Source organism: Lycorma delicatula, chromosome 1 (genome assembly GCF_047948215.1).
Source record: "Lycorma delicatula isolate Av1 chromosome 1, ASM4794821v1, whole genome shotgun sequence".
Classification (NCBI taxonomy): domain Eukaryota; kingdom Metazoa; phylum Arthropoda; class Insecta; order Hemiptera; family Fulgoridae; genus Lycorma; species Lycorma delicatula.
In genome coordinates, this window is record NC_134455.1 from 331,405,053 (window position 1) to 331,423,047 (window position 17,995).

The 17,995-nt window shown below is 33.5% G+C and overlaps 1 protein-coding gene across 1 annotated transcript in view; it reads left to right on the top strand.

Annotated features, from left to right (window-relative positions):
• The window catches only part of LOC142317882 (uncharacterized), a 111,649-nt gene that overhangs the window by 58,200 nt on the left and 35,454 nt on the right, over positions 1-17,995 (top strand). Inside the window, exons 9-12 of the mRNA XM_075354427.1 lie at positions 3,130-3,255; positions 4,840-4,947; positions 12,070-12,183; positions 13,643-13,768. Of these exons, the coding sequence (XP_075210542.1) occupies positions 3,130-3,255; positions 4,840-4,947; positions 12,070-12,183; positions 13,643-13,768 (474 nt within the window). The remainder of the gene's footprint in view (positions 1-3,129; positions 3,256-4,839; positions 4,948-12,069; positions 12,184-13,642; positions 13,769-17,995) is intronic.

Below are 17,995 nucleotides of genomic sequence, written 5' to 3' on the forward strand. Positions count from 1 at the left end.
AATAACTGTATATTCTATTTTTAATACTTTTTTTAACTTCTTGTCTGTTATTAATGATTCTAATATGTTCAATTAGCGTAGACGAAATCTTTCACGTAGGCGGTGGGATTTGTGTTTGTAAAATATATTTTAATTTTGTATACCTGTTTTAATTTTTAGTTATACTGCTATTAAATTCCGTACCGTTATATAAAGGATAATAGCCCCGTAAAAATCGCTTGTTATTTTCAAAGGGTGTACATATTGTTCTGCCGGATCTATTATAAACTTTTCTACACGTGCAAATAACGGAGAAATGTAATATAAAAATATGCCTGAAATTCTTTGTTTCCGATTTACGACTGGTGAAGAGAAGTGAAAAGGTTTTTCTTTGTTCGATTCAACTAACAACAATGTTTCTTTTCTTCTTCAGAATACAATGCTTTAAAAGTTTTACCGGTTTATTATTCATTTATCAAAGTTATCGGAGGTCTTACCAAAAATACAGGGTTTTACCCCAGTTTATTGAATTGTATACCAGATTTCCGAATAAATACTGCAGATACGGTTCTCCGAACTATTTTATTGCTTTTTTCAGGTGAAAAACAAAACAATTCAATTTTGTCCCTTAAATCTAATTCTATTTTGCGGTAGTTCCACACCGAGTTGGGTCTCCCCAACTACATACAAACCAACCATTGTTTTTAATTGCAACAATTATATTTAACGTTAATTAAACCAGGTTAGCGAGCTAAGCGAGTGTAGGTTATTACTTTTTTTAGTACAGCCTTTTTTTTTACCAGGATATTTCGAAATCTGTTAACCTTAGAGATCGCTATCGGGTAATTTTCTATTTTAATTTTTAGTTATCGTTTCAATCCCCGCCACAGCTTATTTGTGTTTGTCGACATATACCGGTGAAATTCCGAATGTATCATAATGTCAGTGAATATTTAAATGTTTAACCCGAGGTATTTGGTATGTGTCTACATTCACCAGAGAAATATCGGTCGACATTCTTAAATTTCGATCTTTCACGTTTACCTGTATATTACACGCGTGTAGTGCGAAATAACAAAACATTGTGTGCGGGTACTATGTGAATTATGAGGGATTTGATTAGGGTGAAAGGGGTTTCTTACGACAGATTTGTTTTATAACTCGTAACTTACGTCTTAAACAAAGCTAGATTATGTATCAGATTTAATGAAAATCAGAGGCGATTCCATACAGACAATTTAACTACGGTTACTTTTTTCGTGCAATTCTAAATCCGGTATGAAAATAATCCCGTTATTTAAAGGTCGTTCTGTCAAACAGGAATACAGATCTACGAGAGAATTAGGTTAATACATTAAAATACGTTCAGTATTACACAAAGTGAAGCGTAGAAAAATGTTATTTTCAACAGACATAATGAAAGAAGTTTGTAACATAAGTTTTGCAAGCATATATAGTGTTTAGTTTACGTTCCTTTTCCATCTTCAACGGTTTTTATTTTCCTTAGCCTGATGACATTTCCCTACGGAGTAAAATTAAAGTTTGGAAACTAGTTTTTTATTTTGGAACCGTGGTGGAATATTAGAAGGTAGAAATAAAGATGGATCTTCGTAGTTCTGATGGATGAGTTTGAAATATTTTGTCAGCTGTCTTGGATCCGTCATATTGAATCAATTTCTTTTTTTAAATAGGAAACGATACGTCATTTTAATGTAATGTTTTCCGGAAATAATGGCGAAAATCAGTTATCATCAACGCTTTTTTTTATTTATGAGCAATGAAAGTTGGAAGGACGGAAAATCGCGATAGAAATAAAACGAGTTAAAACCCCTGTAGTAACTTTTTTGTTTCGTATACCCTTCAGAATTACATTTGATAACGAACTTTAAACAGTTAATGTTGGAATTATGGCCCAAACCCTAATAATAACAGCCTTCCGATAATTATAATAAAAAATAATTTGCAATACTACTAGAAATTAAACGGCATGGTCAATTGAGGTATTGTTTACTTTAATTATCATATTTAATTTAAAAATTTACATTTATATTTTCAGTTCTAAATTATTTAATACAACAAATTTAAACAATTTTGAATTCAAAAATTTATTACAGATTTAGAAGGAAAATCAGTTGTTATTTTAGTACAGTGCGAATTATTAACTTCTCATTTTGGCTTCAACATATACAATTACAGCATTTATATATATTTAATAACCCTTTGACAACATTTGGAACCATCGCCTTCTTTCCTTTCCATACTACTTCTACACAGTCTAATTTGAATTTCGTTGTCAAACAGAAAATATGTCGTTTATATTGCCACTTCAGCATTATTTTTTCCTCTTTATCGCTGTATGAAATTCATTTTTATTTAATTTTAAAGTAGATTTATATTGTTTTTGTAGCTTATAGAACTCTCTTCCTATTAATAAATTTATATTCATGATCAATATCAAATCCTGCTTAGGTGTGACATTTTTCATACACTATAAAGTGACATTTCCATGTTCCATGCACTAGCTTCATGCTTATATTGCGATAAAAAAAATTAATATTGTTTACAATCAATTTTTATGAGAAAATGTTATCATATATTCTTATTTAGTAAATTCTGACTGTTATAAGATGAATATTTTTATAATCTGTTAAGTATTTATGAGAAATAAAATTAGATTTCAAAATTTTAGGTAACATTATCTCTGATGATCGTGATAAATTATATTTATCATGATAAAAAATTTCACCGTAAGCAATATTAACACTACTGTCAGTAAGATTAGAAAAACTAAATCATGAGAATTACTCGAACAGTTTAACAAATTATTTGATTGCAGAAGCTTACAATTTGTAAAAAACAACATCATCTTGTACGGTAGTGTTGTTTTCAACACCCATTTATATGGTAAGTAACAGCATTTTTAATATTTAGATTAGTATGGCAACATTTAGCAAAAGAAACATTTCTTAGGTTTTCCATACAAAACCTGGCACAGTAAAGTCACCTAATACTAATAATAATTTAACTGTTGCTGCGCTGTTTGTGTATGATAAGCGAATTACATATACAATTTTTTTTACTTTTATAAATTGTAGAATAAATCATAAACATATTTACTTTGTAGCATTTATTTATTGTTTTTTATTACAGAAAATAGATTCAGTACAACTGAAAGAGGAGGAACTGCTTGAAATTATGAATAATCAAAACACATCTCTAACAATTGAGGAGTTTAACTTAGTTAAACCAGAAAATTTAAAAGTTGAAAATGAAGTGGTAAGTGTTAGATTTTATATACAGTGGCACACCAATTATCCAGATGGACATTTCAAGGCCAAATCTGTATAATTGAAAGGGGTAATTTAAAAAAGGTTGTGTGATTCAATATTTAATGGGTAATACAATAAGTAAAAAAATAAAAAGTAAATGTGTTTCAGTTAAATTAAGAAGAAATTTGAAAAATGAAAATACAATGTACAGTGTAAGAAAAAAGAGATAGTAATATAGAACAAAAGATACACTATATAGACATTTGCTTTTATAATCAGTTTTACAAAGGTTGGTATATATATATATACATGTATATATATATATTTTATTACTAATATTTGTTGAGTTGCAAATAGGCACTTTAGTTGCTTTTATAGACAATTAAAATCTAAACCATGGATACCTATAGACTTTGATTGTTGGGGCTCAATAAACCATGTCACAGGAATGTTACACCTGAGTGTACAAGACTACACATTGTTTACATGTCATGCATATCATCCTCATTTAAGTGGATGTTCGTGGGGTAGCTTTATTGTTTACTAGTTGGTTACTAGTTTCAAAAAGAGTAATGACAATATTAGTGATGTAGCCATGATTAGGAGTTTTTACAATTTGTGTGCCTGCATCTACATATGCTATCAATTTTTATTTCCATATATACAGTTTCTGGCTCTGAAATGTCTTAATATCAAAGTGTGCTCATTTTATTCTAATAAAGTGAATGAAATTTAGCCTACCTTTCCAGTAAACTTTCATCATCTGCTAAAATTTTTTCTGGTGTATATACATCTCTGAATTTTTTAACAAGATAGTCAATAATCGATTTTATTTTTTGGAGATTTATTAGTATTATCATCATGAGTAAAATTGAGGGAATACAATAAAAGTTTGATTCTTTGGGCTAACACTTTTCCAAATCCAAGAGTTGTAAAAAGGAGATTGTTTGTGTAATAACTTTCAGTCTGTAGCATTCAGGTAATTCCTGATAGCATATATACAGCTACAAACAAAAGCATCTCATAATTATCAGTCTGTTTCCACAGGTGAAACCTCATAAACTAGTTTGGTAGTTATTTTTTTTTTAATGAAATCTTTGACATAAAGATTAGTCTGCTTGACATAAGAATGTCAACTAATTTATTTGTAAAAAATAACTCGAATAATGAATATACATTGTTAGGACATATAGAATAGAGAAACAATATGCTACTACCGCTTCAGCAATAAATTAGAGTAAAAATGGAACTAGACTCGCATATGTTACAGTAACCGATCAACAAACACAATTAAATGGGTCAATTTATAATTCATCAGTGGCACTTTTCAGCAAAAAAGTGGATGACGAATTATTTCGTCAAGGAAATTCTTATCAGGGTAGTTATTTGATGAGTTATTTCATCAAAAACTATGAAGGGGTTAAATAATTTGTGTCTTCTTTTCTGTCTTTGATGGGTTGAAAGACATTTTTTTAAATATTTTTTTAATTTACAATGGTATATTTAAGTTTGTCAGAATAAAAAAGATATTTTATTGAATATTAATTAATTTCAACATTTTTGTAAGGTTTTTTTCATCTTATTTTTATAGAAATCTGAGATCTCATTAAATGATGACATTCCACCTCGGATTAATCTTAAAATTAATGATGTACACACTATAAAGGCAGAAGAAGAGGAGGAATTTTTACCAGGTCATGTAAGTATTTATAATTATTGGATATTGTAACATACATGATGAGGTTGGACAGAACCCTGAAAAAGGAACTAAATTATGAAATATAGGTAATAGGAACTATAGTAACTAAAGTACGCACGCCTTTGACAATGAAAAATGCATAACTTATTTCTTTGCAATGGCGGCAGAAATATTCAGTAATGAAGTAGAAGAATAAATCTATCTTTTCCTTAATGAATTTCTTTAGTTCACAACTTCACCCATCTTGGGAGTGAAGAAATAATGAATATTTTTAATATCTCAATGTTCAAGGGAGCTAGGGCCTCGGTTAATGGCTTAAAACCTTCTATGGGGTAACACATATGTATTCTGAAATTTGAAAGTAATCAGTCAGCTTCCTCTCGCATGATGCATGAGCAAACAGACAAACTATATATATATTCCCAGTTTAAATTTTCAAAATCGGATGATTGTTTTCTGATATAAGAGCACCTCCAAAAATGTGGTCCAGGGGCACCCCGTTTGTTAATAGTTCATAGTAATGATTGGGCTAGCCTCCCATGAGGTGTTCGTATACCTCACCACTCTAGCCTCACATGCATACCCCAAGGGAAAGTCATTATTGTTAAACAGAAAGAAATTGTTCAAAATTTAATATTACTCATTATTTTTGTAATATTTTCAGTCGACTGATATGATACATTCAGTTCAACCTCACCTCACACAGTGATGACTCACAGTTCATTAAAGATTGTGCTTCAACCGGAAAATCTCCACTACTACAGATATATACTCATTTTTTTTTGAGATTGAAAACATATCTAAAAACCTTCTCAGTTATGCTGAGAAATGTGGGTAAAAATGTGGTTCAAAGTGATTAAGGAGTTCTTTTGTTTATCCCAAACAAACGAAAACACTCTGCCTCTTCATATAATCGTATAGATAGAGATAGGAAGTATTATCAGCAAGTACTGCTTTGTTAAAGTGAAGCCTAATTCTAAGAATAAATATTACATTATTTTAATTTCACCCAAAAAGATTTTTAATTTGAAAAAAATTAACAGATTGCTGGCATGCAGAAATAAGAAAACGAGTGAAAAATCTCATACACAACCCAGCAGCTGTTTTTAACATATGAATAGATGTTTTTAACATTTTTATGTATTCATTCAGAACAAATAAATTTTTCTGCTTTTGCAAAATAAATTCTAATTTTCTTATCATTAAATTTTAAAATACAATATCTTCATTGTTTGCATACTATCTAATTCATAAATTATCTACAATGCTAACTTCACTCATCGTAAAGTTCTTGTTCAGCTATTATAATTATTATTACTGTATATCTATTCTCAACATTGAATAATTTCTCGATGTATGGAGAATAGCTGAAACCAATCAAACTAGGTAAACTACCTGATGGTATAACATCATATCGGCCGCTTAGTATGAGAAGTGTGCAGCAGTAACTGACCCGCTAGACACAATCAATGTAATAGATGTCATGTTGTTAGAGTCGTGAAATAGACAGTTAAGGCCTGTCACTGTAATCTGTGCAGATGGGTGGCGTCTGTATAATTAGTTCATGTTGGATTTTAGAAATGAAATCTTACTGCTGGTTCATATAGTTTAATAATTTTTTGAAGTACATCCTATATTTTTGCAATTGTCTTTGTTGTTAAGGCCTAATTTTCCATTTTTATTCTCAAGCAAAGGCTGGATAATTTGTATTTGGTATGTTTTTAAATTTTTGCAAGAGGTAAATTTTTTAATTTATTTATTTATATTTAATTTAATAGACAGGCATGAGACCCATTAATGCAAAATCAGACTGGTGCCCAGCACTACCCTCAACTGACATCTTTGCTGCTCACCTCATGTTCTTCCTTTAGTAGTTTCTGGTGGAGCGCTCCACCAGAAACCACTGTGAACACATGGTCCAACTCTCACTGAACAAGAGCATCAACTGCATGACCCCCAAGCGAGTCCAAATCATCACATGGCAATTCTTCCTTCCACCTGGGACACATGAAAAAGATGTGCTCCAATGTGTTAGTTCTCAGTAGAGAACTGCTTCAAAAATTACATTTTTTATAAATATTTTTGGTACATGAGTATCATCAATATTGTTAATATGTTTCATTTTTTTGTTTTTTATTACAGCAAGTAGATTTACTACAGCTGAAAGAGGAACTACTTGATATCGAAAAAGATCATTTAGCAATTGAAGACACCAACTTGAATAAGACAGAAAATTTAGAAGTTAAAAATGAAGTGGTAAGTAACGATATTAGATTCTGCATACAGTGAGATTCTGCACACATTGGAGCACAGAGCTATGCTCCAATGTGTTAGTTTCTTCACAATACTGACATTGATCTGTACACCTCCTTCCAATCCTGCAGACGTAGACCCCAAATGACCCTTGGTCTACTGACCAATACAGCAGCTACTTCTGGGATCAAAATATAGCTCTAATGTCCTTTTGGATTCTTCCACCTCTTTTATTTTTTTTTCCTACTCTCCCCGATCGGATATCCAATTAAGTATACTCTGGGAGAGTGTCCTTTTACTCTCAAAGGAGGCGTCCCCCACCCGCCGGCTATACGTCCGACACGGCAGGTTGGCCTCCCCGGTCTCGGATCTTTTGTTTTACATTGCTTGCCTCTAATCCCTCGCTTTAGAGCCAAGGTCCCAGCTATAGGTCGCTATACCGTCCCCCAGCGCCTCAGCAGGGAACCGTGACTCGGTCTTTACGCCTTTGGCCTCTAATCGACAGCGCTGACCCCACAAAGAGCCTAGGCTCCCGCAGGAACGACCCCGCCGACCGGGACTTGGTCTTTTATTTTAACCCAAACTCAAACTCCCCTGGAGTTCACCCCCTTCTCAGGTACCCACACACCAAGGCGTACAGGCCCTCCATGGAGTGACTGTCCGCCCTACCCTACTGTTTATACTCCCATTCTTCTGTCTTCATCCTCTTTGGCCCGCAGGACCTCCCCGGCGAACCTGCGGAACCATTCCCAGTTCTCATTGTTGTAACCCAACCGGTTTATGAGATTTTCTGGTGTAAGACCATTAATTACTATTTGACCTCTGTTAACGGCCCATCTTGGACATATGAACAACGTATGTTCGGCATCGTCGTTCACTGGACAATAGATGCACTGCGGGGTGGCTCTTTTCCCATCCTATACAGATACTGACCGAAAGAGCCGTGCCCCGACAGTAATTGTGTCATGTAAAAATTGACATCTCCGAGTCTATTGTTATTCCAGGTTTTAATATTAGGGATTAGGCGTCTGGTCCATTCTCCCACTCTGGACTCTGCCCACTCTTCTTGCCATTCTTGTTCTATATTCCCTTCCATCTCTTCTTTCGACATACCGCTGTGTCTGAGGGTTCTGGCTTTTATTTGAAGGTCTATGTGTAGGACCCCGGTCAGTACGCACAGCGCGTAATACGATACCGTACAGTAACTAGCAGCTACACGCAGCAATGCCAGTCTATGGACACTTCTCAACTTCTTTTTATTTCGCTGTATGTTCATTGCCGCCCCCCCATATGGGAGCCGCATACAGTACCGCCGAAGTGATAGCCGCGGTTATCAATCTTCGAATAACCATTTTAGGTGAGCCGTGGTTTTGAAATAATCCTCTTAATCCCTTTACAGCAGGAGTAACTCTCCCACAAATCATATCAATATGCTTGCTGAACCTTAAACTTTTGTCCAGAAGTACCCCAAAGTATTTTGTTTCTTTTACTTGATCGATTCTCTGTCCTCTGATATTTAGATTCACGCTTCTTAATGGTCTTCTACCCGAGAGGACCAGGCAACAGGATTTATTAGGAGCTATTTCTAATTTGTTATCCTCCATCAATTCATCTATTGTTCTAAGTGCTTGGTTTGCCTTGTTCTCCAGTTCCTTAATATCTCTGTCTTCTACTAATATTGCGATATCATCCGCGTATCCTACTATCGATACCCCTTCGGGGTAGTTCAGCCTGAAGATTTTATCATAGAAAACATTCCATAAGGTTGGGCAAAGGACAGATCCCTGCGGCACCCTTCCGCTTACCTGAAATATGGCTTTCCTTTCTAGGGTTTTGACCTCTATGAACCTATTTTGAAGATATTGATCTATCTGATTTACTAAGTATTTACTTATTTGCATGGCTTGAAGCGCCTCAATGATGGCTGTCCAGGGGACCGTACCAAATGCGTTTCTAACATCAAGCATTATGATCATGGGGATTTTTCTAGTCCTCCATGTACCGCTTCTGCAATTTAAAGCCCAGTTTTTTACCTTCTCGACTGCGGTCACCGTGGACCATCCCTTTCTAAATCCGTATTGTTCCGGATGTAGACATTGTTTTTCCTCTATTTCCTCTCTAAGTCTATTTTCTAACAACCTTTCAACTACTTTTCCCATATTATTTATGAGCGTAATCGGTCTATATGCTGTGTTCTCTTGAATTTGTTCTGCCTTTGGGAGGAAGACTGTTCTTGCTTCCTTTCAGCATTCAGGGAAGCTTCTATTTTGTAGGACGTAGCTGGCTACATCGACTATTTCCCAAGGTACGATTCTAGCTATTATCTTAATGATGGCCGCTGGGATGCCATCTGGGCCGGGGCTTTTCTTATTTTTTAATTTATTTATAGCTTCCATGACCTCTTTTTGTGTAAATCTTCCTCCCTGGCATTCTATCACCTCTCTATTATATTGCTCCTCCGTTCTGGGGAATAACTTTCTGATCTGCAACGCAGCCGTTTCTTCATTCAGTGTCGGAGCTTGTCTCCCAAGCCGCTTGGTTACTATTTTGAAAGCCTTTCCCCACGGATCAGCATTCAACTCCTCGCATAGTTCTAACCATTTCCTTCTTTTGGCCTGCTTTATGAGGAAGTTAAGCGTCTTTCTCGCTTGCCTATATTGCTCTGTCGCAATGTTACATCCTATTTCCGAACCAACTCTAGCTCGCAACCTCTGGGCCGTCCTCTTGTGTCTTTGCATAATTCTACGCTGTTCCTCTATCTCCCTGGACCACCAGTAGACCATATTATGTTTAATATTATTTCTCCTCGGTATGTTCGCCATCTCTTCTTTAACTATATTTTGGAATATTTCAGGTGTTATCTGAGTACTATTTCTAATTCTATTTGCCGCATTATTAGCCACTCTATATATCTGTTGATAAGACAGTCTGATATTGTTATTTATCTGTCATATTTCTGGCCGTTGCTCTCTGAAGTTAACAAAGATGGCTCTGAGATAGCTGGCTGTTTCGTCATTAAGAACCATGAAATCAGCTGCATCAGTGCGCATCCTTCCATCAATTATAACTAAATCCATGACCGATTGATGCCCTCTTGCTTGGTAGGTGGCTGTTCCGTCATTAATACATGTCATTCCTGTCGCTGCCAGCAATTCCTCCAGGAGTTTTCCTCTAGTGTTCGAGGAGACCGCTCCAGCTAGAACAGTCCTGCAGTTAAAGTCTCCAAGGACTACAATTCTCTTCCGAGCTCGTATAATGACTTGTTGGAGGTCAAGGAGTCTGTTCTTAAGAGATTCCCTGCTGCAGTTAGGGCTGATATATACACCTATTATAATCGTATCGTTTACTTCAACAGCAATGAGTGCGTCACCTCTACCATACAGATCATAATCCACATTTCCAACGATCTTTCTAATTGCCACATCACCATTCCCATCGGTCAGCTACTGTTCTCTGGCCGCCGAATACACATTAGGTTCGGTGGCCACCAGGAAGTCCGCTTCGTATCTAGCTGCTATTTCTATGCTCAAATCACTAGAGAGTAGGCTCCTGTTATTATTAACTAGTATTACTTTAGTCATGACCTGTGTTACAGCACGGGTTCCCGGTCCTATGTGAAGTGGCTCCACAGTCCAGGCATCCGGTCGCCTTACATGGCCGGGTTTACCACAGTTGAAGCAGAGGTTTGAACGGTCCTGGTCTCTGCACTCTTCTGCTGTGACCGACATCCCAACATCGATAACATTTCTCTATATCCGTCCGGATGTAGGCCCTGCAACTCACCCACCCTACTCTCAGCCTTGCTGCAATTAATTTCGTTGCATTCCTTTGACTTGTGACCACCGTGGCATTTTTTGTGTTTCCAAATGCCTCCCTTAGTGATGTGACCTGAAAGTTTTCTCCTTGTCCTAGTACCTTCTCTACCGCTTCCCTGACCTCTCGCTCAGTAGTGTCGCCTAGCATGTCTTTTACATGAACGACTGTTCTGCGGTCTCCTCTTGTTCTTATATCCATCTGGAGATCCTCTGCTCTGTTCTTCAGCAGGAAGGAAAACTCCCCCGCCTTCTGTGCCACACTAATTCAGACCTCTAGTTGTTGTCCCTTTCCTGTTTAATTGACAGTATTTCGCCGGCCTCCTCAACCTTAACCTTTTCTTTCATGGTTTTCAACAGATCGGCATAAGATTTACCGGGGGCACTTACTACGACCGGTTTACTTTCAACGACCGGGGGGGGCGGGGTTCCCCTTCTTGTTGATACCTACCTCGGACTTGCCCTCCCTTGTTTGCTCAGGCAGGGGAGTAACATCCTCGGCAAGGTCTTACCCTTCCTCATCATGTATATTACTATTTTTCTCACCATGATGCCCGCTGGACCACTGGGAACCACAAAGACAGCTGACTCCAGCTTACCTACAGCTCTTCGTAAGGCCTTTATAATATGAGAGGCCATTATCTTATCTCCTTCTCTAGAGTCATAGATTACCGTGTACCTAATCCCGGCATTTGTGATCTTTCCATCTTCGAGGATGGTGGAGTCTTGTAAGATCATTGCCACAGGTGCCGGTTGACCATCATGTGGGTAATCTGTCCATCAGTTGTTCATCTGTCAGCTCTACATCTAGAATATCTGACATCTCGTTCCTGCCATGACTTTCGGTTTGCGTACTTTGGTCAACTGTGTCTGGAGTCTCATCATTTATTCGTTGTAAATCTTTATAAATTTCTGTCAGCTGTCAGTTTTTCTCATTAATAATTGTGTAAATTCTCAGTAGTGAACTGCTTCAAAAATTACATTTTTTATAAATATTTTTGGTACATGAGTATCGACAATATTGTTAATATGTTTCATTTTTTGTTTTTTATTACAGCAAGTAGATTTACTACAGCTGAAAGAGGAACTACTTGATATCGAAAAAGATCATTTAGTAATTGAAGACACCAACTTGAATAAGACAGAAAATTTAGAAGTTAAAAATGAAGTGGTAAGTAAGTATATTAGATTCTGCATACAGTGAAAACACCAATTGTCCAGATGAACCTTTGCAAGGCCAGATCTGGATAATTGGGTAAAAATTTACTTTAATAAGTTTTAATACATATATGTTTTTGCTAAATGAATTGAAAAAAGTTAAATTAAAAAAAACAGTAAAATTAAGATCGATAAAATAAATCCCTATTGAAGTGAAAATTTATTTGAAAAAATTGAAATTATAAGTTAAACACAGAGAGAGAATTAGAGGATCTTCTCAGAGGGCCTACCTTTTTTGGAAATGACTATGATGAATTTCAACAATTTTCTGTCTGAATTGAACAGGATTGTACGTCTCACCACTTTTCTTATGTAAACTATGAGCATTGAATACAGTGATATTAAAAAGTTGGCAGAACTGCTTTTATATCACCCGTTTTGTCTTTTTCTTTTGAATGGATATGCTCTCAGCATTTGATCCACCTTATCAACTCAGTCTATAAAAATATAATCGTTGACAACATTTGGAACTATTGTCTTCTTTCCTTTTCCAACTACTTCTACGCTCTATATGTTTATTCGTCAAACCCAAGACATCTCATTTATCTTCCCACTTCAACATCATTTTACCCTCCTTATCACACATTGAATGAATTTCATTTTTATTTAATTTTAAAATAGATTTATATTGTGTTTGAAGCGTATGGTGTTTTCTTACTAACAATTGCGATAATAAGTTCACTAGAGGACTGCTTTGATAATTACATTTTTGCATAAGTATTTTTGGTATTTTTTAGTCAACAATATTATTAATACATAGTTGCGATTCATCAGCAAAAATTCCTATATCATGATCCATATCAAATCCTGGTCAGGCATGACATTTTTCATATGTTATAAAATTCCATTTCCATGCTCCACACAAGCGTCATGCTTATGTGTTGATATAACAAATAAATATTATTTGCAATCAGACTCGTATGATAAATGCTGAATATTACAGAATTAATATTTTTATTATCTGGTAAGTATTTATGAAAAATAAGATTAGAATTTCAAAATTTTATTTAATGTTTTCTCTCATGTTCATGATAAAAAATTTCAACAAAAGCAATATTGATACCGTCAGTAAGGTTAGAAAAAACTAAATCATAAGAATTACAGCAACAGATTAACAAATTCATTGTAAAAGATTACAATTTGTAAAAAACAATACCACCTTACAATTTGTGAATAGCAGCATTTTTGATAAAATTTAGCAAAAGAAACATTTCCTGGAATAAAACTTGGCACATTAAAGGCAACTAATAATAATAATTATTATTATTATGTGGCTCTAATAAATTGTGGCTGCACTATTTATGTGTGTGGTAAGCGAATTAGATAAATAATTTTTTTTTTATTTTATAAATTTTACAATAAATCATGAACATAATTACTTACAGCATTAATTTATTGTTTTTTTATTACAGAAAATTAATTTAGAACAACTGAAAGAGGAGCTTGACATTATGAGTAGTGATAATGAAAAACGATCCCTATCAACTGAAGACACCAACCTAGTTAAATCAGAAAATTTAAAAGTTGAAAATGAAATGGTAAGTTATAGATTTTGTATATAGTGCCACACCAATTATCCAGATGGACCTTGCAAGGCCAAATCTGGATAATTGAAAAGGGTAATTTAAAAAAGATTTGTGGTATACAGTGCACATATCATTCTATATTTAATGAGTAACATACTAAGTAATTAAATTTAAAAATAAAAGTAAACATATATTTCACTAAAATTAAGAAGAAATTTAGAGCATATGTACAATGTAAGAAAAGATAGATTTAGTAATATGGTACAACAAATACAGTGTGTAGAATGTAGAAAATTACTTTTACAAGGCCAGTATATATATATATATATATATATATATGGTTTTGTTAAATGAATTCCAAAACTGTAGTTTAAACACCCAGTATAATAAAGATTGATAAGAAAAATACCTATTTAAGCAGAGATTCGTTTGAATGGTTCAAATTTTTCAAATAATATACTGGTTTTTTTTTTAGTATCTTTGTCTGGATTTAAGCCGTCCAGCTTGTTAGACATTTAGAAAAATGGTGTCCCGCTGTATTATGTTGCAGATCATCTTGTGTTTCTTTCATTCAAATCGACTTTAATTTACTTACGTTGACGATGTTGGAAATTTTCTTAGCAAGTCTATCTTCACTAATCCTGTATAAGTATCATATATATTTTTGCTAAATGAATTGCAAAAAGGTCGATTGAAAAACCCAGTAAAATAAACATAAATAAAAAATTTCCGGTTGAAGTGAAGATTTTTTTCAAAAAAATGCATTTTTTTTAAATTTCTTAATTTGGATTTAAGCAGTGTAGTTTGTCAGATATCTTGAAAATCGGCATCCTACTGTATTGTTTTTCATTATTATGGCCATGCATGTAAATTTTGGATTTCATGCAGTTAATTTGTGAACTCGTATATATTAATTATTTAGCAGGTTAAACTTTTTAATTCCATTTTTTTCTCTCTGTACATAAATGTCTATATGTAGGATATAATATTCTTTCAGCCTCTGCAAAGCACGGAATTAGAGAAACACTCTTGCCTCTAATTTCTTACTTCAAAATGATTTCTGGCCTAAGCTCATTCTCAGTGATAACTTTTATAAATTCTTTAACTGTTCACAATTTATATAATAACTATTCGCTGAATTCACGTTTATATATATATATATATATATATATATTATTGTACTTTTACGGCCAACATGGGACCACTTAAGTCAATTTTAGTTGGTTCTTTTCTGAGAAAAGCGTGTTATTTTACTCTTTCGAGCTGCCCAGTATTTCTTCATCCGTTCAGATCTTGCTTTCTTTTCTTCATCCGTAAACACACTTTTCGTTGTATTTTGTCGTTTGTCTGTCTTTTGTTTAAATCTAATGCTCTTATCTTTTAGCTTTGTAATTTTTCCAGTTTTATTCTGTAGGTCAGTCAGGGAAATTCCCAATTCTTTCATATCTTCTCTAATTTCTTTGATCCATCCTACTTCTAGCTTTTGGAACCAGAGCTTTTCAATGATATTTCTTGACAGTCTTGTTTGCGGTGTTCTTATAAAATGACCGAAGAAAGAGATTCTTTTTTTCCGCATAGTATCAGTAACAGGCTCTATTTCTCGATACACCACCTCATTTGGCACAATCCACCATTGGCCTTCTTTTTGGTGTTTTTTATTGATACACGTTCTGACAATTCTCCTCTCTATTTTCAGAATTTTTTCAATTCGGTTTTTCTGAGTGATTTTGAAAAGGGTCTCGCTTCCGTAGGTGACTTCTGGCTGTACTACAGTTTTATAATGTTTAAGTTTTGTTTTAGCAGAAAGGCATTTTTTGTTATATGTTGACCAAGTTAATTTTTGGGATTTAATCATTTTATTTGTCCTGTTTTGCCATGTCACTTTTTCATTTAAATTATAAGTTATTATTTCCCCTAGATATTTAAATTGTTTAACTATTTTAATTTTCTGATTGTTTACCGTAATGTGCTCTATTACCAGAGGATCTATGGCCATTAGTTCAGTTTTTTCGAAAGAGATATGAAGCCCTATCTTTTGTGCTAGGTTTTGAAGGCTCATGATTTGTGTTTTGGCTTCTTGAATATTATTTGCTAAAAGAGCGAGGTCATCTGCAAATCCTAGGCAATTTAGTGTGATGGAGTTTTTCTTAGTACCCATTTTTATATTTTTGGGATTTATTTCATACCATTTTCTCATGACAAATTCGAGGGCGCAGTTAAAAAGGAGTGGTGAGAGGCCGTCTCCTTGCCTCAATCCAGTTTTTATGTAGAAGGGTTGAGAGAGTTCACCTCTGAATTTCACTCTGGACTGGGTATTGGTTAAAGTTAATTTTATCATGTTTACGAGTTTAGGGTGAAGGCCCAGGTTTCTCAGAATATTCAGCATGGATGGTCGGTGTATACAATCATAGGCCCTTTTAAAGTCGACGAAGGTGATTATTAGTTGTTTTTTCCGTCTTTTATATAAGTCCATCATAAGTTTTAGGGATATTATTTGTTCCGGGCAACCTCTCCATGGCCTAAATCCCCCTTGGTATTCCCCAAGTTCCAGTTCAAGTTGGTCTTTGCATCGGTTGTATATGATTCTCGACAGGATTTTGTATGTGCAATCCAGGAGAGATATGCTCTGTAGTTTTCCGGATTAGTTTTATCCCCTTTTTATGTAATGGATGGATGAGGGCTGTGGTCCAGTGTTCTGGAAGTTTTTCTTCGTTCCATATTTTCACGAGGATATATATATATATATATATATATATATATATATATATACATCTTCAGTATTAATTTTTTCAACTATTTCCAAATTACCTTCTAAACTATATATCAGTTTTAAACTAAATAATAATCAAAATTATTATAAAATTGTCAGCAACATTTGAGAAACCTATTATTCTATTTTTAAATGATTTAAAATGTTCATTAAATCTATCTTTAGATGATCTATTTGTTTTATATATCTTTTCATAATTGTTCCATTTAATTTTATAAATACCAGAAGACCCACATTTATTTTTTACTTTTTATTGTTTTATTATATGATTATCAGGTTTGTATTTTTTATTTGTATACGCATCAATTTAGTTTTCTATAATTTTATTTGTATAAGAGTATTTTAGATAAACATTTCACTATTTTTATGGGTAATAATTTAGTAATATTTATATTACTAAAAATTTCTGGATTATATATTTAATATAAATCAATGACGTATGATATCCATTTTTTTATAGCTATATTCTTTATACTAAAATTACAAAATTCCCATTTGTCGTTTATGTATTTTATTGCTCTGTTTATCATGTACTTAAAAATATTAACCTTCTGGGACCGAATATGATTAGAATTCCTATTTATAAAAATTTCATTTCAGGTAGGTTTTTTATATAATTCATTATATAAATAATTTATTTTTCTGTTATGTTCCATTTCATATGTAAAATAAAAGGTTTTATGATCTGAACTGAATTTATTTAAAATTACTTCATCATTATCTATAACTGGTTCATATATAACTAAATTATCATCCACGAATCTGACCCACAATAAAATTTAATATACGTGATTTATGCCATATACTGTTCTATTATCAAATTCCTGCAATATATTTTTGACATTAAAGCAGATAAGGGAAATCCCATGGGTAAAATATTTTCTTATATGTAACAGGTTCCAATAAATTCAAAATAATTCTGCTTACACATGTTTCTAATTGTTAAATATTTATACATTTTTTGTCTTCACCTGCTTTTATTAATTTATTTTCTTTTGAGATTGTGTAATCAATGGGTTTATCTTGGGTACATATTAGTTATATCTAAGCTAGTAATTATAGTTTTAATAATTTTTAACTTATTTAAATTATTAATTCATACCTGTTTTTTATATTATATTTGTATTCTAAATTTATCTTTGATCTAATTGCTATATCAATAATTTTAGTAATAATATAACTTGGGGCTGTTTTGAAATTAATTAATGGTCTTGTTGTTATACCTTCCTTGTGTAATTTTGGGAAAGCTGTAAGTTTTGGGGTATAAGGTATATGTGGATAATCTGATATGATATCGTATTCTTCTGGTATTTATAAAATTAAATCCAACTATTGCAAAAAGATTACAAAACGTAAAAAGCTAATAGTTATTGTGTAATTGTAAACAGTTTAAGAATTTATAAAAGATATCACTGAGGATGGGCTTAGCCCCAATAGCGTTTTGATGAAGTAAAAGATTAAACGTGAGT